This window comes from Trichoplusia ni, chromosome 14 (genome assembly GCF_003590095.1).
Source record: "Trichoplusia ni isolate ovarian cell line Hi5 chromosome 14, tn1, whole genome shotgun sequence".
In the NCBI taxonomy this organism is placed as follows: domain Eukaryota; kingdom Metazoa; phylum Arthropoda; class Insecta; order Lepidoptera; family Noctuidae; genus Trichoplusia; species Trichoplusia ni.
The window spans coordinates 10,629,070-10,654,076 of NC_039491.1; the positions used below are offsets into that span (position 1 = coordinate 10,629,070).

At 34.4% G+C, this 25,007-nt stretch overlaps 1 protein-coding gene across 7 annotated transcripts in view; it reads right to left on the minus strand.

Annotated features, from left to right (window-relative positions):
* Positions 1–25,007, minus strand: part of LOC113500707 — a 175,898-nt gene that overhangs the window by 115,398 nt on the left and 35,493 nt on the right. For 6 of the 7 annotated variants that reach the window (XM_026881588.1, XM_026881590.1, XM_026881585.1 and 3 more), the window contains exon 2: positions 18,515–18,968. In XM_026881588.1, the coding sequence (XP_026737389.1) occupies positions 18,515–18,877 (363 nt within the window). In that variant the 5' untranslated portion in view covers positions 18,878–18,968. The remainder of the gene's footprint in view (positions 1–18,514; positions 18,969–25,007) is intronic. The other variant, XM_026881587.1, reaches the window with a different exon arrangement.

Sequence of the window (25,007 nt, forward strand, 5' to 3'; positions counted from 1 at the left end):
TAAGATCAAGGTAAAGCACGGACTTAAATTTGATGGGTGACTAACTTTGCTTGCTATTTTTATTTTGCCCATTTGTACAGAACCCTCGGTGTCGCGTGTCTGAAACGCAGTTGATGTTTTTTTTTTACATTTGTGGTCAGGTAAAAATATACTTCGATTATGATGACAATAGCATTGTCATTTGCTACTATTATTTTACATAGGGTGTTCAAAATTGACGTCGCAACACAACAAACTTGAAACATAATATCAGTGCTCTAATTTCAATAGGTATTTTACCAAGTTGTTTATTGAGGTCGTAACACGAACCGAAGCTAAAATTAAACTTTCATAAGGTAAATCAAATTTTATTGTAAGAGATTATCAATTAATTTTATTTTTCATTTCACACCACACGTCATTATCAAAGTTATACGCAACTAGAGGCTTTCGTCTAGTGTTAGATCAAATATTATCCCTATCGTATCAAACATACGACTTATATTATCATGGTGTAATTTAAATTGTTGTTAATAACTGCTATTGCCGACGCAATTCTTAAATTTTAGTGAGAAGCAATTTTAATGTGTTATAATTATTGTATTTAACCAACACGTTCATGTGGCGGTAGCATCTAATTAATTGTTGCACTGTTACTGCACTGTTAAATGAGATAAAATGAAACTTGAACTGTGTGCAGTTGCTGCTTTACCAAGTAAAAAAATGTCTATGACTGAATAAGTCGATTGGGGTAAATAAATAAAAGGAAACAAATGCCAGTCGGGATACAGCACACCTTTCAACCTTACAAATGCAGTATCACTCCTTAAAGCATGACCCACTTAATAAGATGCCCAAAGTTTCTGACTACCTGCATACAGAAGAACTGATGCACTGCCACCATAATTTCTACGTACTATAATAAAAAATTGTTTTGGATATCATCTCTTAAAAGCACAGAAGAAGCACCTATAAATTTTATTATTATAGTATGAGAGGATCAAAAAGATCCCATATTTGAGTAAAAAGGATAATATAGGACAAGCCCGCCAAATTCTCCCATCATTGCAACCCCTGTAAACCAGGAACAACAATAACAACCAACAAAAACCACCCAGCTCTAGCATCTTGGAACCCGCATCGAAACTTATTAGCAATTATAAATAGGAGGAGGAGGAGGCAAAAATCTTCCACTCCCCTCCAAAGCAAGCGGGACTTATGTTAAACGTCATTACTATCCTATAAAAGGCTTTCGCAAAACTATTGTTTTAATTTACCAAATTACCTACTATATAAGCCGAAACAACAACAGTGCTCAGGTGTCAACGCGCCGGCGCGACAGCGGGGAGAGCGGTGCGCGGGCGCACGCGACGCGCGGCCTTGTGCGCAGTTCCGTGAAAGGCGATCAGCTTAGCTAACACCGGTGTAGGGTTGCTGCTCCTATATCTGTTGTAGCCGAATATTTTTTAAGGTTTTGCGTTCGTAGAGGGTAAATATGGAACCTTATTACTGAGACTCCGCTGTATGTCGGTCTATCCGTCACCTTCATATGATAGGTGACCGATGAAAAGAGATTTTTTTTGTATTTTTTTTTTTAATTTTTCTCTTGCATACTAACTCATTAAAGTGAAGAATAAATTGTATTACATACACGGAAAAAGTATAGTAATATATATTTTAATTGAAAATACTATTAACTTACATCTACGTTTATGTTACTTTGAAACCTTCATATAAAAAATGACAATTGAATAACTTATAGCAAGTAAGCAAGTACATAATTTGACAAAAGTGAAATAGTATAATGAAAAATAACAATGAAGTATTATTAAAACGCTCTTTATACCAAAAAATACCTGAAGTGTATTAAAATGGCGAGGCTACATTTCATTGAAGCCTTGGAGCAAGATAACTGAATTATATCGCGCTCTGACGGTCCACAAAGGAAATGCAAACGCCTCCGAAATTCTAATACACACCTACATTATTATAGGGTTGCTAAAGAAAAATTAATATTAAAATTTTTAATAACTGAAATTGTTCCAAAAGCAATAATTTGAAATGTTAATACATTTTTTTTATCCTTATAGACGTGAGTAGTTTTAAACGAACAACAATTGAAAAAAGATTTAGCTTGCCATAGATAGATAGGGCACTTTTTGTTTTCATTACAATATTAGCCTCCCTGAGAAATGTTGTTACTTTACATGCACTAAAGTGAATATTGGATTCAGACCAGTCTACTTGAATACTTTGATTATGCATGTTGGGTCTCATCCAACAGTAACGAAAATTCGTGCATGTGGCACAAGTTAAAACTACGCTCAATACTTAACGACGCTTATAAACTGATCACTACTCGATTTTGTTTATAATAAATAATAATAAATGCGGACAACATCACATACATTGTTCTGAACCCAAAGTAAGTTGCGAAAGCACTTGTGTTATGGAATTCAGATACAACGAAGGTACCACAAACACCCAGACCCGAGACAATGTAGAAATTTGAATATTTACATTGACCCGACCGGGGATTGAACCCGGGACCTCAGAGCTAGCGACACCTTGAAACCGGTATGTACGCCACTCGACCACGGAGGTCATCAATTCGATATTTACCCATTTAAGAAAAAGCACTCATACAGTAGTACCTACTGATTCTGAACCAAAACAAAATCGAATCAAAATCTAAAACAGCTCCGAACCAGTCTCGCTTGTCTGCCTGCAGCCCTACTCGGTTCAGCTGAACAATAACTCAGCGCGGCGTACGTTTCATGCGACGGCGCGGCGCTGCCACTCGATATATTTACTATTTACTTTCGATATCGAACGCTGTCGAGATTCGTATCAACTTGTGCCCAACTATTTCCGTCGTTTACTTAATGCTATGTTAATGGCTATTGTCGATTGGTTCCTTGTTTTTCGGATTCAATGTGTGGAGAAAGGGGATTAATGTGAAAACGATTACAAATAAAGTTATTTTTCGTTTTTTTTTTCTTGACTTGGCATGTTGTGGTAATGACTTGAAAAATTCGTGTTAGTAAACTGATTAAATAATGATGAAATTCTTATTTTTAAAATATAATGATATCTGAAATTTTACAGTGACTTTTTAAAATTTATTTCATTTATTTATTTATTGAAATAAAATATGCTTTACTCAAACAAAGTAAAAAGTCTTTGCAACAATGTAAAAAGTATATAGACCTAAAACGCCACCTTAAAGGATATATAAGAAAATGTTACTTAAAGAAATGCATACATTTTAGTTGCAGTTTCCAAGCTTTTCGCTCACATCACTGAACGTTTCCTTAGCAACACTGTACAACCGTGAAGAAAATATGAGCAGAATATGTGAAAATAATATTTAAATCCTTATTCTCACACTAAGAACTAAAGGACAAATAATCGTTCATACTATATTTTCTCTCCATCATAACTTTTTCCATTTCCAACTTTTCATTAGCTAAAATGAAAGATAACTAAGGACCTTGAAAACAAAAAACGGTAGCGAAATGTTCATCTGTGTTACTCGTATTTCCAAGCCCTCGTCTTTCAAAAGAACTATCATATTGGTCACTAAATAAAATAGTATTTTTCCTCAAAATCATTTTCTAGAACATAATACAAGTACTAGCTCCCTAAATCCGCTACAAATTCAACCTCCAACAGGCAACGGTAACAAAAGCAAATTCTTTAAAAATACATCTATAATATCAAGATCCTTCACATTTTCCCATAATATGGAAAACTTCATACAAGTATCATATGGAAAACTCCTAGAATATCATACAAGTAACTACACTCCTACACAGCAAGCTTCTTTAAAATACCATCAACAATATTGAATCAAATTGAATATATGAATGCAATATTGAGTCGTTTAGAATTTGACGAACGTGTGATATTGAATGACAACTATCGGTATCAGATATTCGATCTTTTCCTATTAGGGTTCAAAAATATCCAGATATTGTCAATAAGATCGAGGCGTATGGAAATAGAAATAGATTTAAGGAAGATTTGCTCTGGCGTTTATATATAAAACAATTGACAAATGTCCGACTAACATAGAATTCTAATATTAGTCGATTCTGAAATGAAATCATTTATTTTGTAATTAGTATAATATCATCACTTTTACTAGTGTTTTTGAGAACGGTAGAGTTAACATTTCCTATCTGAATACCCTGAGAATATAGAGCAACAAACTCGGGGACGCTGTGTCTTTTAAAGTCTAGACAATCATCAGACGTGTATGGTGATCGGTTTATTTAAAATAATAACGTAACTATAAACGTCTAACAATTACATAACAGACAGATGTTTGCGTTACAAGACGCAATAAAATCAAAATTATGTTTTAATTGGTCTATATCATATGTGACCTAACTTGAAGTTCCTAACGCAGTAACGCTACCGTTGCAGAGCAAGACGGCGCTGTACCGAGTTAATTATGCCATCTCGCTTGCACAATAATAACTATTTTACTTCTTATCAAGTATCATAGTACTGGCATTAACGTCTACAATTAATAGTCAAAATTAGTTTTAAAGTCGCTTCTCAAGAATAAACACGTTTCTTAAATGTTAATGTTTAGAGGACGTTATAACACATAAAAACACTCGTATCATGTATATTAAACACTAATTACCGTGATTTTCATCTACACTGGACATTTCAAGGTAAACTCATTGCCATAGCTTCCCTTAAAAAAAATGCGTTTTAAACTGACGATGATTAGCAAACATTTAAAATCATTGGCAGCATCGTCGGTTGATTATTATACAAGTAAGCTTGAATAAAAAAAAATAAAAATATATTAAAATGCTATTTCACTCAATTCTGCTGAAATTCTGTCTATTAGGTAATTTTAATCAATCATTTAGATAAAACCTTCAGGATGACATAATACTAGTTATGTACTATTGATAAATACATTTTTTAAACTTGGTTCCAATTTTCAACCTACATACTCATTTTTTCTTCCTTTAAATAACAACGAGAAACCAGCGCGCTTACTACATTTTCACATCGTGTAAGAGAGATGCCATTATACCCAATGTAGAGCACTATCTCACTTCAAACAGATTGACACCTTACTTTTTTCAAAATCCTACATTTAACCAGCTACCGTGATGGTCGTGGATCACTCGGTGTGATGTCGCAGTGTTTCTGTGTCCTTCTGACGTCACATCCGGTCGGCGCATGCGCAGATCACTGCTATTACGATGATTGACGAGAGCGTCCTTCGCCAAGTACAGCACGCGAAAATGTATGCCTTTTTATTTATTGTTTTTACCGATGAAGGCATATGTGTTTACGGTGAAGTAACTGTGTTTTTTTGGATTTTAAGTAGTTCAATGACCCGGAAAACGATACTAAAAATACAAAAAAAATTGAGACCTGCATACTTATTTTGATACTTCAAAAACGCAAAAACTCATGTCATACGGCTAACATTTTTTCCAACGTGTGACATCCACAAGGAAGTGTTAAGATTTGTTTATCTCTTTATTACTACCAGCTTTAGCTTTAAAATAAACCTATTTTTAGTTTATTTTTATTAATGAGCTTTGAACTGGATGACCAATCGCAATCGCAACTTCAATATGCAAAAAAACCATTACCCTGAGATAAAAGTAAAACTCAAACGAGAATTAATTTCCTTTTGTAAAGAGCGTACTATCAACATTAAAACACGCATAAAAACAATTAAAACGCAGCGGACCAACATTATGTAACGACACTCGAATATCCGCGATCACTTTGGCGTACTTATGCAAATGTCAAGGCTATCCATATATTTGAATCAGCTATTTTAAGAGCAGCTATTTTGCATATACATAGTGTCCATATATACATATAATTTATCACGAATCAGACGACGCATTGATAGAGATGTGTTTAGGCAACATTGTTGGTGCCTGCGACCTTTGTAGTTGAGAAGGTCAGTATTCAAAACACGTTAATTTGGGAACCTATCAAAAATCTTAATGTTGTCAACAAAAATGTTTAATCTTTAAAAATAAACATTAAAAGTTGTCACAATGTTAATTACCCTAACATTGCAGTTTTAAAATAAAAGTGGGGGTAAATTCGATATACTGGGTTCGATCTGAACCTGTTAACTTGAGAATAAAATTCTGGTCAGCAAACCCGTCATCCGCCGCAAAATACATATATAAGTAAGCAGTAATATAAAATCACAGGTCATTAACTTCTTTAACATTATTACATAACAAAAACTTTGAATCTTTCTTCGAGAACACGTCATACTAAAGTTTAATTAAATTTGTTAAATATTTAGCTTGCCCACAAGCGACAGTTTTCGAAAGTGCTACGATTTTCAAAATTTTATAAGACACTATGGAAATTTTTGGCAGTCAATATGGTACTAAAACAGGCTACTACGTTTTTGAAAAAAAAAACACTCAAATACACTCCATAATGATTACTAAGGCGTAAGGCTTCATTGCTAAAATCGCGCCAATATTTAATAGTTACTTGAATTACTGACTTTCTTTTTCTTTCTTCATATCTTGGGCAAGTCCTGTCTCAAATTCCCTATCCTGCGCTAAAGACTGCAAACTAATATAAAAAGTGTGCCTATGTGTGTAATAGGCCTAAGGGCATCGTACTTAGCAACAACAAAGTAAGTGTTGTTGCCTACCTCAACAACAAATGAATTAGTACAAAAATAAAGCGTTAGGTAAGAGCGAAGTGTGCCAACAGCGCTGGCCTTATTCCAGATCAGATCAGCTCGTTGCGAAGTAATGCATGCACATTGATTCGCGGGGAAAGGCGGACCGAAGAAATTGTGGCAATCTGCGTTTAGTTCACAACGCTTGTTACGAATACACCAATTGTATAATGAGTCTATTCCGAATAAACGTTTCAAGCAGTTTCGATCATCACGAAATGGAGAAATGTATTAATATGAGAAATAATACATATTCAGAGATATTTAAGCACTGAATTGGAATATATTCCAAATCTTACACATTTAAGTATTGTACGTGAAGTTTACGCCCTTGCTTCCAAGATATACACTCTACATAATGTTTAAGGCAATTTAACACATTTACAATCTCATTCCACATCAGCAATAAACAATGCGAAATTAAATTAGGTTTAGCAGTTTTGTAAGAGTTTTGTTCACAAATATATTCCCGTTTGCTATCGCTTAGCCTTGCGTGTTTCTTTGTCCGCTCAGAGCCATGTAATACCCTTTATTTATAATTAAGGCGTTTATCACAATCTCTTACCAAATAGTGTGGCCATTACCCAAATGAGACGTGTCACGAGTATCTCGGAGGTGTGACGTCACACGTGACAATATACGGGCGGTTAATGCAGGCGGGACGTTTGCTTTTATTGTAGACAGATTTTTTTTTAATAGGCACATTTATGCTTGATATAAAGAAAGTGTGTGAAGCTACGCTGCATAAATTAACTGTGTTAACATCGCAATAATTCATTTCCCGTATTCCAGAAATTGTATTTGTAATTGTTCTTAAAGAGGAGCAAGTGGGTAATGCGACTTGGTTATAAGACAATTGCAAAAAAAAAAATTGTTAAAGAAAGTAGGTTTGTAGCCTTTTTAAAATTATGAAGCTTTGTTTAGGAACCTCAACATTTGATTATTGGTATAGGGGAGCAGCGTCTTCGCTTAAAATTCATTGCCCGTATATTCCGGCACTTGCTCTGAAACCCGCGTAATATTTCCCATCGGAGCGGTTCTATCACGAACTGGCTAATATAATGCAAGCGTCGTGATTCACACTATCCTACAACACACGTTTATTTTATTATTGCATATATAAACTGTACCATTATTTTAATAAGCGGTAAATCCAAAACCAGGACCAATGTATAACGGACCAAATTGCTCACAGAATAAAGTTTAATTTTCAGTAGGGAGTACCGTTTTATAGAGTTTCTTTTTTGAAATAGTGGTTGTTGTGTGATACGTAAAAGGCGAACGGTTTGTGCAGGTACCGGTATTGGGAGACCGCAACACGGATGATAATTGGAAGCGTCGTCGCCAGAAGGTTGTGGCAGTCCCGTCACTAAGGAAACGTTAAAGCCTTTGCTTAAATAATTCATTTGTTTCATAATAAATTGCTTCTGGAAATAGCTTTCTGGCGAGAAAATGAATTTTGTGTTCTAGATTCGTATTTCCACCTTACATTTCTTCATCATATACACAAAACTTTAACCACTTAAAATGAAACTGTCTATTTTGAACTGTTTTACCCCTATAGCCCGATGATAACTTCCACGTTTTAAGATCGCAAACTGTGAACTACACTTTCTTAAAATAACACAAGTACAAAAAGGAACATCACTAAAAAAACAATTTTCAATATCGTTACAATTTTCTCTGATACAACATTTTCCTTAATAACCAATCAAAAACATCGACAATACAATTTGTATATAATGACAGACAAAACTTATTATTCTTTGGTATTAAGTTAGAGGTCGTTGTGACGTACCGACGACCTTTGGGTTTGAAGCGGTATTGTTAAATCGAAAACACGATGACACTATGCAGGCAATTATGTATCTATTGTATAATATCATGCTAATGTTATAAAGGCGAGAGTGTCTGAGTGTTTGTTACATCTTTACGCTTAAACAGCTAGACCAATTTCGATGAATTTGGTATAGAGATAGCTGGCACCTTGGATTAACTCTACGGTTACTTTACTTAAATGATGCAAGGGTTTCTTCTCACTTATTTATCAGGATTGCACGACTAGTTTCGGACCCAACCGGAATCCTTAATCATGAGCTGATGCGACGGCAGGGTTGCGAGTCGAACTACGTACTACTGTATAACAAAAGCTTTAACCGACCTCCAGGCGGGCAAAACCACGAGTAACAGCTAGTATTTCTATAAATATAATTGTCGCTATTTTTATCGCTAGACAATTTTAATCATTACACCATCATCTGTTGTTGACATCATAATTGTTACTTAGAAACTGAATTAATATATGCACGAGTATATTGTTAACATTGAGCATATTGTTATGTATTTCGAGGAAGGCAGATGTGGTTACATGGATAAATTAATGTGAATACTCATCTTTTGCCTTCTTAATAGAACTGTATCACTTAATATAATGGGTAAACGACGTTTGCTATTACTTATGTTTCCATGTCAGAAAAAAATGTGTTTAAAGAACCTTATTTCGTACAAATACTTATATACTAGTTCGCATATAATGATGTATACTACTCACATCTACACAAGTCACACAAATTGTTAGCATCTGGAGAATTGAAAAGGTTATGGTGCACGAATATAATCCTATAGCTTTATTTTAAAGACATTCATAGTATCGCCGATTTTTCATTAATCGAGTACCTAAACTATTAAGCGGCTGCTTTTCCTTAAATAATATCCTTTTCTTGTCGTAAGCTTAAGTTTAAGTCGTAGTTTTTACTCAAATCTTAGCTTCATATCGACGTGAAAATTATTTTATTTTATTATATTAGGAAAACTTACAGCTAATAACAAAGATTGAACAAGCTTATTGCGAAACTAAAGCCAATTAAAAGTTTCCACTGATAGTAGAGAGAAAAATAAAAAAATACAGACAGTATGTCGGTCAAACCAAAAGCACGTAGCGACATATTGAATAATCAATTTGGATTATGAGCAAAAAAGTGCTTGCACAGAGTTCTCTTAAGTTTATCTAACCCTGTATTGAACAGATCAATATCAATTCTCCTGCAAGTTGCATTATACGACCGGCACGCTCTGATGAGATAAGAATTTTGCCTGTAGGTGGTTCTAGAGGCCGGTGTATAAAGTAAATCAAGATTGAAAGATCTCTTTAAAAATAATGCTGTCTAGCTTATTGTAGTATAGCCATTTGAGGACCGTCTCCAGTTGCTAGAAACGAACATATTGTCTACTTATGACCTTGATAGAGCTACGCAAAATTCCGCCAAAACATTGATCGTATAAAACAAAAGGTAATCCTATTACAGCAGGGCCCACGTGCCAGCTAACTACCTGGTAATCACAGCGGGATCCGGCCGTCGTTACCTCAAGGTCCAACGACACGCTTGTGGGTTTTCACACAATCACAAGGCGTGATGTTTTGGTGGAAAAATTTAAGGTCAATGTGAAATGTTAGATGGCAAATTTTGGGGTGATTAGAAGTAATGACGGTCTGTTTTGGAGGGCGTTTGAGGAAAATTCGACAGAGAGGTTTTGCTTAGCCAAATAGCACGTACTGAGCGAGTGAAAACTAAAATAACGTTTTTTAAGTTTAAGATTTTCTAGTTATCAGAATACTGAAACCTAACTGGAGGGTTTTTGGAACCTGAAACTTGGTCTTTACGTGAAGAGTGGGTTCCAAATCACGAATTTATTTGTAACCACAAATTCTTGTACTGAAAATTTAATTTTTAAACATAGCATGAAGTATTGTAACATTACCTAGTGGAAAAAAAGCTCCTATTAAGTACAGGTTCACTGGCCAGTTTTCAGCAAAATCAGGAATTCTAGTGATCACCAATATACGCTTCACGATAGCTTAGTATTAGATAGCCCGATAGGACATGCAAAACGGTCGATTGAAGAGTACTTAATACGTTACGCCCTTGAGCCGGCATCCGCCAACGCAATATCGATTTTTCACATACATAGATTCATTTACAATAAGGCTTCACTGTCCACAATGTTTGTGTTAAAACATCTGACTTATCATACTTTTACAGTTATGTAAAAATCTACCATAGCTCGCAAAGAATAAAGTACACTTTTGTATGGTGAGAGTTGTCGTTTAAGCTGTTTTATTATAACAGAACACTTACAAAGTTGTGACCGAGTACTGGTAATTAAGTATAGGCATTAGAGTGCTCCACACACGACCTTGTGTAAGATTCGTTTTCTACAAGTTTATAAGGTACATATTTGTACGTGAAATTACTTTAATTTCGCAACGTTGAAAACCTACTGCGCCTACACAAACTTTGCTTTGAAAGGAGTATTGGTTTCATATTCTCTCAAAATCTAAAATCATTGTTTAAGACCATACTAGTTGCCGAAGCCCTGATTGAGACAATAAAGCGGTTTAAGTGGGGTTTATACGCGACCCCACGGCCGAGACAACTCATGATCAAGGACTCCAGTTGAGTCCGTAACTAGACGGGCGATCCCGATACATAAACCGTTGCCAACAATTATCAAACCATGAAGGTGGAAGAGTTCATATATTAGACAAAGATTCCTTAAAGGCATGAGACACAACCTTCATATTTCACATGCACGATCCCAATCACGGATCCAAGATCACCTCTGATCACATTAAGTATTTATACCAACAATAACTTCAGTCAAATCGTCACCTTCAAAACAAATGAACATTACAAAAACGAAACATGGCGACTTACTCAACGAGGTTCATTATAAAACATGAGTAATGATTATAAAGAAACAAATGATTCATAAAAAAAAACCCTTCTGTAGACTTTGGAATGATAAAAAGACGTTTGGAGACATTCTCGAAATAATAACCGAAAAAAATAATATAATGAGAAAATCTTGAGACAACCTGGATTTATTTTTTTATATAAAACCGCCTCAAGGTGCTTATTGGGAGTTCATGAAAACAATAGAGTTGGGTTATAAGTGTTACAACCGACGACTTCCATAATTCAGATCGTCATAACGATATCCATATCTTTGAGCTGTGATACATTCTGCGATGCTCGTATTTTATTATTTTCGACGTTTTCCATATGAACATTATTGCATAGAACATTTAATGTGTCTATTATATAGTTGTGTATTATACGACCGTACTTACATTAAAAATTATCTAAGTATGTTTATCAATTGTCTAGTACTCTTAATAAAAGCTATGCTTAGTTGGGTGAAAGATGTGGTTCAGACCGGTCAAAGATACTAAGTGGAACTCTTAAAAATCTTTTTATCTTCTTAAAGATCTATCAACACTAAACGTAAGTCATCATACATATTAAAGTTCATTAACAGCTTCCATTCAAACTCTAAGTACGTATTCAACACTAATGTACACTTCGGTACTAAAAAGTGTAACAATAGGTACTCTTAACGATCTCAATAAAAACAAAGCAGTACTTTGATAAAAGAGTTTTTTTTTGTCACTACTGTTCTGAACATTTGTTAAAGAACAACACAGATTAAGACTGTTAAATATATTTATGTTCAAAAATACTTTGTTTATTAACTTGTTATCATAAAGTGTTATATAAAATCGACTAAAATTTTTCACGGCTGATACACTTTTCATAAAATGTTTGTAAGTTATGGCCTAACAGACTAGTAGCCCTGCATTTCTAATATACATAGTTCAAAATAAGCTCGATCTATATTATCTCCTTACAATTCTACAAAGAATCTTATATGAATCAAAACATAGTAACCAACCAAGCGAACCGCATTATAAAACAATTGAACAACGTTACTAGCTCAAAATTGTATCGAAAGATAAAAATCTTTCTCAAGCCAAAGTGTAACAAAAACACAAAATATGAAGTAACAATAAAGTATGTAAGTAACACATGTTTATAATACGTTAGCTAGTAAAAACGTATCGAGTATCAAGATTCCCATTGTACCCGAATACTGAACAATGTCCTATTTATAGATGAAACACAAAAGGATTGTTATACAAGAGGTCTTCATATTCTCAAATCGACCACAATACAGGTAACTTACAGAAGAACAACGATCCAATATTAAAGGGGCAGACACTACTTTCTTCAAGTGGACTTTTCTAATGCTTTTCCGAGCTACATTGATTTCTACTTATGTAGCGGGGGTTTATCCAAATATTTAAGTTACATGCACAAAACGGCAGACTCAGAACAGGGATCAATATTAAAAAAATACATATTGCGCATTGGATAAAAAAAGATTTCATCATGATGATTGCGCATTGGATTGTACGCTAAAACCTTATGCTTACAAATCCTTTTTTTTTAAGTACTTAGTATTATAATTACTAAGTACATTTTGTATTATTTGGAGAATGTTTTCTGATACTTATTTGCGTGGCGATATTCAAGGCGACTCGATATTATAATAGAAATCATAAGACCTATTTGAAAGATTCCCGAATATAAATGAATATTTATGTTCGAGATTATAAGCCTTCACTTGTAAAACGGGTGTTTATTAAAATAATAAGCAACAACAATGCTTAATTAATTTCATAAATTGCTTAAACACTGAAAATACTGACTTTAAACGAAATTAGCCACGTCAGACTATATTATAGAACTAGACGTTTTACACCTAAAAAAATATTAAATTTAAAACAATGTTGAACAATTTACTTTTAATCGTGTGTTACCAAATACGAACCGAGAGAGTATACTTTTAAATATTATAATTTAATTACCAATACAAACCAATAAAAAATTGAATAAATTAAAAAAAAACGATTTCTCTCAATACCGTATAAAGAACACACATTGCCAACATTCAAAATTGCCAATTCAATGAACTTTTCAATCCAAATACCTTTCTAATAACGTAATCATGACCTTTGCTTGCCAAATCTCAGTTTACGCGGTAAAAGTAACTGACAGTCTCACACGTAAGTGATAAAAACAAATGCAACCGCCGCTGAATTATGAAATAAAGACGAGTAGCAGAAAAAAAAAACATTTGAGGCCGTACACACGAATGTTGAAAGTTAAGCGTTGAATATCATTATAAGATTGCCCGCGATTACGCCCGCATAGTTTTTTTAACAACCGATTATTTGAATATCGATTATTTTGTCACCATATGACACGACTGCGTGAATTGCGCCAAATTTATTAGTTGACTATGCGTAAATTTAGAATTATTCTTTTACTTTTAATGTTTTGTGCCAGTTATATTTCTTTTTTTTTAAAGTCGTCACATTTTTCTTCGTGCTTATAAACTGCTTGGTCATATAGGAGGTCAAATACACAGCAATGTCAGCAATAATTATTATAATTAACTAAATAATTACTGTAAGACATGGCCTATTTCTTGACGGGTTTTTCCCTTAGTAATTACCTTGACGACAACTTGTGATTAGTGGTTAATAATGTTTTCCGTTTTGTGTATCATTAATCCATACAAATTATTAGATTTTTCTTAATTATATCAAAGTAGGAGAATAGAATATTTTTTAAGTACTCATACAAAAGTTCATACAAATTGTATGATCAAGTCTGTCAATGAACAACGTATCGATTTAACGTTAATATCGGGTGCGTAAATAGAAATGTAAGACGTAATAACACCATTACGCAAGGTTACATAATAATATATTACCTACCGACCTAACTGTATAATATTTAACATTATTACTATTTTTATATGGCAATCGATGAAGAGATAATGAATCATCCAAAACTAGGGCTCTTGCGTCACAACGTAGTGTTTAACTTCGTCAAAAAAAATACACAGTAGTTATTAACAGTCTGAATTCTTTGTAAACTTTTTCCTTAAATGTTCCCTAAGTCTAACACCTCTTCGGGCATTTCCGCCGATATTCGGCAAACCTCGTGCTCTCGGCATGATGCATCGCGATTGTATGTAACATTGCATAAGACACATTCTCCATTCGTAACATCTCCGTTGCTCAACGTCAAGTGAATTCTATATGCAAATTATTACTTTTTTATAAATTACGTCAATTGTTTCAAAATTCGAACACCCACCTATTATATCTTATCTGTGGTTACTCGTATTTTAAACATGGATACCGTTATCTAACTGAAGCATTTACGAAAAAAAAATACTAGAATATTTTTTTTAAATGGCAGTATTTTTACGAATTTGTAGGGGTTTTTGTTTGCTCAGATTTATTTATTAAGTTGTACTAAAACCTGCTTAATGTTAGCTTATTTTCATTGTGAATGCCGATGCGTGGGAAAACCATGACCTTACATAAAATAATCGGTAACATGTGTACTTAAACGCAAGCTTATGAGTACAATAGTAAAAAGTTCAATAGCCTCGTCTGATAGCTTCAAAAAAGGTCCTGGAACACCTATTTAGTACCAAATTGTAGATAAACAGCGTATTGTTTTCTTTTAGTTACTGAATGTTTACGTATCTCTTTACTGCATGGGAGTTTGATGAACCGTTTCATCTGCACAACCAGAACCTTGAAAAAGGCGTGGAGGCCGGATGATAAGAGGGTGCTTTTAATAATATTTAATTTAATACGGAAAAATCATCACGGTAAAAGCTCAATCTTATTCTTATTACTGCAGCAATTCAAAACCCTATTATCTAAACCAACAAAAACCAGTACAAATGCGGCACATCAACAATTCTTTCATATAACTGTAATATCGTTACAAAAACTAGCACTTTCACTACCAAAAACAAACATTTTCAATTATTTCTATACGTCAAGTTCCACAGCTCTTTCCTCAATTCATTTTTCAATCTAAATTAAATACAAGCCGGTAACAAAGCTAACAATGTTACAATGTTACGTAACACTAATATAATCCGTAACATCATCAGTACTGGAGAAAGGTACGGATCGAGCTAAACGCGTAATAAACATCGGACTTATGTAACTTAACTAGACGACGGCCGCGACTTCGTCTCACTGGACATTTTAGCTTTTACTTTCTTAGTGTAAGATTAGCTGTCGAAATGACGTTTTCAATTAAAATTAAGGCATGTTTTGTATAATTCAACAAACGAGAACTGGAGCAAAAAGGTTTGTAATAGATTTGACGCCCACAACGAGTTTGTCTATCCCGTCTTTGAATCCCAAACGGCTGAACTGATACTGATACAATAACTCTATGATAGCTATTTCGAAATCAAAAACCTTTTTGCAGGTCAAAATATTGTAATGGACAACACCCATATTCGCCGACCCTTCACAGTTTTCTAAGAAAGAAGAAACTCAACCAACTCCCTAGCAGCATGCTGTCTTTCCGCTTACCTTAAAGTTGCCAATAATTTACTAAAAGCTTCATAATACACAACCTTATTCTAAATCTTTTTCTCCATTTACGTATCATCAAAATAAGCTCAGTGGTTTTAGCGCATGACCTAACAGACGGATGAAACAACTTTTACATTTATATTAGTATGCATTATGTAGTATCAAGTTTAGTACTCACGTATAGCGAACGACACGGTCATTACTTGAAGTTAAAATACTGGCTTATTATGCTTCTTATGTGGGGTGAGGTAAGCAGAGTCATCGTAAATAAGTTGAAACCGCGATGGAAGATAGAAGTTAGTTTTATGAAAATACTAGCTTTTGTGTGCGGCTTTGACCGCCTGGATGTCGTTCATAGCTACAAAAATATTGCCTTCCATTTTTGGAGTCGAAAAAAAGTAGCCTATTTGTTAATCCATGGTTTCGCTACCATGATGCCAAATTTCATCGAAATCAGTCCAGCCATTCGGGCGACCCTGCCATAAAAACACACTCACATACTTTATAATTTTTTATATTAGAGTCAGACTCTTCGTCTACGTTTAATGCTTAAACTACGTTTAGGAGCACATGGTTAATTTAAAGATTTTAGTAATTTCAATCATTTCTGAATTTAAGCAATTGTACACGCATAAAAAACGCCATAAAAAACGTTGCATTGTACCTTTAGCTAATCCAACCTAGATATTTGTTAAGAGGATGCTGACTAGAGAGTTATTAAGCAATGGAAAAACTCACGGTTTTATGTTCATTCCAAAGCCATACCTTAGTAATTAACCCGTTAATATTAGGTATTTACCAGTTATTATTAAAGTTGATAACGTTTTAAATGGGGTTCGGAAACCATATTACGCTGTTATTCGCGACTGCTACGCATTGATCTTTGACAGTCGTTAAAATATCACAATTCTAACAACCTGTCTTACTATGGGAAACTGAGTTACACAAGGGGAGGTTAAACATGTCGTCGTTCTTAAAATAAAAGGTTAAGTGCAAATTAAAATAGCGACACTAGGGCTCCATAGGGCAAATGGGTTGAGAAAAAAAAATTCAAATGAGATGTATCCGAGTTACGACTACACCAATTGCGCAGCACTGTTTGTTACAGCGGCAACATATATCATCAAACAGATATGGATACGTTTGTGGAAATTTCAACTTTTCAGCTCTGACGGTAAATGAGCGAAGCGGAGAGCTACCAAGCCACAAGAATCCTATCAGCACTTTTTTAAGTAAAACAGTGACAGTAGCGGAAGAAAGACTTGGAGATAAAGAAGCCATGTTCTCAAGAAGTGTTACACAATGGCTTAGAGGTAGGCCAGTACCAAGGTGTCAGTAAGAACCTTTCACGACCCGCGTCCTACCCTGAGGAGAGTGGGGTTCATGAGGACGTCTCCGAAAAACCAAAATAAAAGGCCCCCAGTGCCAAATAATTTACTTAAAATTGCAGTCCATTCATCGCTAGGTACCATAGTTAGGCAAAAAGTTTTCGAATATTGCAGTCAAAGAGGGTAAAGTATTTAAACGCCTTTCCCTCTCATAATTAATACTTCAAAGAGACAGCGGTGCAACTGAAATTCCCAGATTCGTAATTAATGGTACATCTGTGTAATTAGTTTCTGATGAAGGACGAATTTTAAAATAGGTTTGTAACATTTTTATGCAACGTTAATTAAAAGTTAGTAACATCGCAAATGTGATTTTTATGTTCATTTAGTTTTGCTCAAGGATGTCCATATTGTGATACATATAACTGAATATGCATATACTTATATCAAGATCATTATTTAAACATTACCAAATAACCACTCCTTAGGCTTTAGTCAATATCAACGTTACATTAAATCAAGTGTACAGCCTTCTTCGGTTAAAAATACAGCTGATTACAAATTGCATTTTAAATATAAAATCTGTACAGAAAAATAAAAGGAACCTCTAACAAAACCGATAATATAATTTCATCGTCGTCTGAATACGGAACAGATGACAATCGGACCGCCTCACCAGCCGCTGACGGCGGTATTGCGAAAAGCACAGCCGGAATCCGTACCCGAGTTAAGTATGCAGATTTTTACCGACCAGACATTCAAGATTGTTAGATAACACTAGGAAATTTCTAAACATAGAAACATGCAGTACATCTTGAAATTCCGCTGGTTTTTATTCAATTGTCGTGAGATGAAACGGAAATAGCAACGGTCTAATTGTGACGGCAAACGCTATGCATATTAACGAGTACACCGAAGACCGCACATAATTTATGTTTAACGTGTACGAATTAGATAATCACGTTTTTGTTATGGAAACACCTTTGAAGTGGGCGAAAAAATCTCAATTGCATCCTCCTAATGTATTTTTAACGATGCTCTATGATTTCTCCTGTGCATTGAGGGCACATAGGTTATATGCTGTGCTGTTAAAGTATTTCTGTGATGCGCATTTACACATACGCTGTTTCATTTAGACGCAGAAAAAATGATATTAGTATATCTAATTCTCTTAAATATGAACCAGTAATCAGGGCTCATCGTAAGTTGGTAGCATGAGTGGTAATAAAAGTTGCTTACCTGAATAAGAGCGTCCATGGCCAGCCTCTCGATGTCGACGTTGTAGAAGCTGAGCTGCGGCACGTGCCGCCGGCGCGGGCGGATGTCGTCGTAGTAGGCGACCACGTCGTTGATGGACACGACGGGGCAGTCGTCGGCCACGCTGCAGCCGCTGCTCACCCCGTCCACTCCGCTGTCCGAGTCCCCCTCGCCCCCGAACCCCTCCTTCGAGTCCCTACGGTCCCCATAACTTTGTTCAGACCCCTCCTGATACCCAGACTCCATCATTTCGTCCGGAGCGATGATGTCGGGGATCTTTGTCGTATCGTACTCGTAGCCGACGTCATCGTCCACGGGGTCGATTTCGAGAATGTCGGCCATCATGAATTTAGTTAGAACGCGAGTGAAAATGTATTATTTTAGTATTCACTGTCTACTACATGCTGGTACGGGAGGCTTGATCACTGGTAGCGCCCTGCGGACAAAAATAGAATCATTAGTAAACGCTATTGCTATACAAATATATTCTAATTGTAATTAATTAAGCAAGCAAGTGTAAGCGTCCTTCGTAACGTTTCCAACAATCAAATATTTAGGTCAGCCTTCATTGTCCAAACATTTCTATTTACGTACAACACACAAATCAGAACTTATGTGTTTACATGATAAAGGCTTTTTTTTACTAGCTCAATACCAAGAACTTGCAACGTGAATGGACCTAAACTTAACTAAATATACCTTCACAAACAAGTATTGAACTTAACTGGAATCCATAAAGCTGAAAACCAAACCACTTTTGGTAAATCAAGCACAAGCTAAGAGATCTAAAACGAGGATGATACCAACGTAAATTGAGAGCAATTCGCATTCAATTCGCTCACAAATACTACGGATAGCGGAAACATCCAATCCATTCTTGGTGAACTACCAATATGCTCCCGAACGATAGGAAACTAGAATTAATGCGTACTCAATGATAGCCTACATAACATGGAAAGAAAACGGTTTTCAGACACAGGTAAAAGAAGTTCTGGGTTCCTAACACTTCAAGGCAAGAAATAAATATTCAAGGATTTGACAAATTATCAAGGAAATAATACAACACCATATGGGTTTCCAAAACAAAACGACAAAGACAAAAAACAAGGTACAACACACCACTGATAAATCCTCTCGCTCCCACCCAGGCCAGGCAAGGTGATTTATAAAACCATTTGACAGAACGAAAGTTATAAGGATGATGGCGATAGAATTACATGCGGAATGTTTGAGAAGGGACGAGAAAGAATTGAGGAAAACGGTAAGGAGTAAACAGGTTTAATATCTTGCAATACCCCGCTGCGGGGCAAAGCCCTCAAAACTCAATAACTGTCTATTGCGGTAAAGGACCAGCTTTGTTCGCACGGAATTTCATACTTTAAAATATATTTAGCCAAGAAAATAAATCCAGATTAATGATTTCAAATATTATGATGCAGGTTCTTGTTAATTACGCCAATACGGTTTTGTAGCCCAACATCAGAACATCTGTCCGTCGGTCACCAAGCAATATCCTGTGAACCTTGACAGCTAGAAAAAAGACATTTTTACAGATTACGGATTTCTGTTACTGCTACAACAAAAAACAAGAATCGAGAATAAATAACAGTTGGTAGCGACAATAATTTGATGGGTAACTTGAACGTTTTGCAAATTTCTTTTTCCATAGCCGACTTGTACGGAACTCTTAATCTCGAACTTAACCGATTCTACTTAAGAGCATATAAATGCAACAGGATATTTTGAAAGGAATCCTTCGGAACGAGCCAGAACTCGGCGTGTAGAAGATCATATAATCCACATAAATAGGGAATAGGGACTATTACGTCACATGCACTTTAGTCAGTATTCACTACCATATTGGTAAAATAATCAACTAGCAAAGATTCGTGCGACCGAAATTCATCTTTATTTTCTGAAACATTAAGTATATTTTCCTCTGTATAACAGTATATCCCATTTTTTTCATATTATTTGTTCGAGTATCAGTTATTACCGTCTTAAGTTATTACGTATTGGGCATCCGTACGTTATTGAGCGGTCTCTGTTCCTATTGTCTGCGATAGAGCCGCATCCTTTCACTTGCTTTGTTAAGGCTTCCACTGAGTGTCATGATTAGAGCATTCCGATGGCCTTAATGACGTAATAGGCAGAGTTTTTGCTTTCTATACTGCTTTATTAAATGAACTATGGGGCAATGTGATGATGATTGTATCCTCCTTGATGTATCTATTGATGTTCTGGTAATGTGAGTAAAAGTGCGTATGAATCTGCATTGGTTTTTTGTTTGTCTTTTCGATAGTATATATGTGCAAACATACATTTGCTCTCGACATGAAAATATACAGTCTAAATTTCATTTTCTTAATTATTAATTCAATTGATTTTAGCTACTTGAAAACGCTAAATAATTTTCCCCATTATTTACAAGGCCATAAAGAAACTTACAGATGAAAACAGATATCCTAGCAAATCACATGATAACGGATCCAGCATCTATTTACACAGTATATTATACACATCGAATATCGAATAGAGTTCATTATTTTTATTTGAATGCTCAAATAAGGCGAAACGGTGCAAACAACACCCACACTGACAGAAGTTTGACGTAAGTGACGCAATAATACCAGAGATACCGCAAAAAGCAGTAAAAAACTGCCTTTTTGATGCAAGGAGTTTGGAAGTAAAAAGGTTTGTAGTCCTCCGTAACTAAATTATACTTGGCTATAATAACTCGATGTACTTATGTAAGGTTACGTCAATTTTCGTAGTACTATGATTTTTTTTTAAGGTTTTCTTTTAAGTAATAAGTGTTACAGTTGTTTTTTTTATGGCTTTTGTTGCTTGCTAGTTAGTTTTGTTGCATTATTATTTGATGTTAGAATGAGTCTTTAATGAAAGACATTATGAAATGTTTAGTACTAGAATTATAACACGATGTGTTCCTGTTATTACTTCAACAAAGGCATCATCATCATTTCAGCCTACCACTACTAAACTTTGACCTCTCCCATAAAGCATCAACTATCCCTATCTTACCACGATTTCTTAGCATAAAATTAACGAAGGAAGTAAAGCAAACATAGAATAAACCCAATCCAGTTTGATCACTCAACAGCTTGCCTCTCAGACAATAGTAAACAACTTTAGCCGTTTTACTTTCGTTTTCGGTGCCCACTAGTGATGTAGACCGTACCACTTTCGCTCTTAGACGCAACAAGTCGACGCGACCTCGACGTCGGGTCATCGGCTCGCACACGTTTTGGGCCAAATCGATATATTCTCGACTTGAAGATGTGTGTTACGGGACTATTTGTAGTGTGGTATGGGTAACTATTGTCGGAATATTATTAAGTAATATACATCGTTATTTTCATAATGCGATTTGACATTTTTTAATGGTCTGTGCTTAGTCAGTTTTAAATCAAAGACATCGTATTTTAATACTTCAACGGCAAATTATATCATTTCAAACAATATAAACCGAAAGATTCCAGAAAACAATTATAAATAAAAGAACTAAAAAGAAAAACATACAAGAGTAATGAATAAAAAACTGAAGAAACACAAGTATATTCATTGTGAAAAGTTTTATAGATAAGTCTAAGAACTTGGAAAGATGAGTTAAGATGCTGTCCAGAACTTAGTTTTATTTATGAAAATAGATTCTAATCTTACGTTCAAGTGCAAGCACAGAGTATACATTTATTATTTATAGGACAGACTTGTAAACGCAAGACTTAAGACTTCAACATTAGATAAGTAATAATTAAAAGTCTTCTTAATTATGTACACGAAGAGCCGTGTATTATAAGATGCAAGTAAAGATACTCTAAGGCGCTAATAGGGAAGATATACTTAATCTTATGACATCTTATTAGTAAATAATAGCATTCTTAACCAATAATAGATGTCACTCTGTAGTCCAATTTAGGCATCTCAGCCTTCCGAAGTTCCTTTTACATTTGTCGATTTGTAACAGCAATTAAAATATCAAAGGAACTCGTTTTTCCAACCAGTTATTGTAGACGCCCGACTAGTTCAACATTCGAAAAAGTATTGAATATTTATAAGGTAATTATTTTATAAATTCGTTTGTATTATTTAATATTATAGAAAAGCTTTTATCAATGAAGTATAATAAGAGTTATATAACAGTCGAATGTTTTATTAATGAATATTAAATTATTTTTTTAGAAAGGTTGCAATATTTTTGCGAAACTTCAAACGTATATTATGTTCATTTATGTAATAATAACGTTACATCTTTAACATTCTAATGGTCTAATAGTTTTTAAATGTTATGCTCACATTTATAACTTAGGTGGAATTAAAAAAACATCCGTACGCAACGTATGATTTTTTTGCATATGTAACTCGTTTCTATTCCTTAGTCTTTCATATATCTGAGTCCAGATTTGTGGATTGCCACAATAATGAAATACTTGGGTAACTGTTTAATATTTTGTTTTTTTTTCCTTCATTTTTAACTTCGTTTCGAAGATGTATAAACTTTAGAGGTTGTGTACGATTTAACATTTTGAATCTGCACTCCAGTATCTACATACTGGAGTGCAGATTAAAAATGTTAAATTGCAAAGAAAAATAAATATATTTATTTACTAAAATCATTGGTCTGCATTCTGTAACTTAATTTTTGTTAGTAAATAAAGATAACAAAACAATCATACGTTGCATACTTTGCGTACGTGGGAAATAAAAACTTAGTATGAGTATATAAGTGTAAATCTTTTCTTAGTAATAGATAGATTTTTCATTTTAGCTGATAGCAACAACGATTAGTAAGTCAAAAGTGATCTATGGATCTCAGAGTGAGTCAAGATCGTCATTTGTCATGCAACAACTAAGAAATTTGTTTCGCATGACAAATGCTCGTTCGAATTAAAACCACAATTTAAAACAAACCGCAATTAACATGTGGCTGTGATAAGTGTGTGTTTTAATACAAAATGCAAGAATTCTTCATTTGTTGTTAATCAATACAACATATTTTACAAATGTACATATTAACGCTGTTTTACAATTATATTTGTATAGTCAATTTTTCGTAAACATCGCGCCATTTTTGGGTAATCCTTTTAAATATCCAAGAAAACCGTATACTAATAAGTTACAAAAAATCCGAATAAAAAATCATACGTGTACATAGCAAGGCGCGCGCGGATTACCTGTACTATTTATCTACATACATATTTAATAAGTATCTGTTGCTATACGTAATATCAAATTAGGTTTTCCCATGTCTTTGTGTATCAATTTGAAGACAGATTGTTTATCGCGCTTCTTGACAATGAGACGTCCTCATATAAAAATACCTCCACTTTTACGTCATATTACGATCAAATAAATTGCTTACTTAATTCATGATGTCGTAAGTATTGCTAAATTGAACCTTAATACTTATAGTTTAACGTACAATATGGAAACATTTCTATGTAGGTATAATTGCTTTTATTAAATAGCTCAAATTTGCTTTTCGTACTTTCTTTTTTATTTAGGCTACAAAGTGAAAATAGCTTTCAAGTTATGAAGGATTAAACTAACTTCTATGAAAAAGGCACAACAATGTTTCTTAATAGGTACATAAAAATCTGAGCAGACAAAGGAACACAAATATCGGATACCCGACGAATTTTCTCCAGACTAAACAAAACTTTGTTTTGTGACAAAAGGCTTTTCAAAAAAGTTTTAAAAGAAGCATAAGTAACGATGTTTAAATGTCAAAAGGTAAAAAATCAAACTTAAACAGAAAAACTGAAAGGCAAGCTAAGAAAATACTTTTTATGATAAGGAAAATGAGGAAATAATGTTGCCTATAAAAATTATGAAAAAGACAACAAATAAAAATCAACTTGTATCCAAATAAAGCCGTGCCAAAATGTCTTGGAAAAACAAAACAAGTGAACACTTAATCAGCACTTCATTCCCTTATTGTTTGACCCAATAAAGTTGAGTATCAATATTTGATTATCACGTAACACCAGAACATCAGGGGGTCTACCATCAAATCTTCAAGTAAAGGGAAATGAGACAGCACTATATACAGTGTAGAGTGACATCTCTCTTCCACAGCACGAGTCTTACGTAGAGAGGTGGTGATAGGCCCCCTGGAACGTTAGGGTTGCAACTTGTTGCTCAGGAAACGACCTTGACACGGTAAGTGGGTCACAGACGCTGAACATGGTATAGAATATAACATAAAATATTATGTGCAGTATATCCATTTATTGGTTCCTTCCTTTTTGATGGAATTGCAAGTTTAATTTATGAAAAATAAGATTTTATGTTACGTTTTGTATTTTTTTTAATATGAATATTTTTGAAGCATAAAGGTGTCTGGAAATGGTAAGGTGCTTTTAATTTAATTTGCATCTATCATAAATATTACTATTAAAACAATTTCCATTTAAATGTATTAAATGAATATGTCAGTAGCAACACGGTTGGTAAA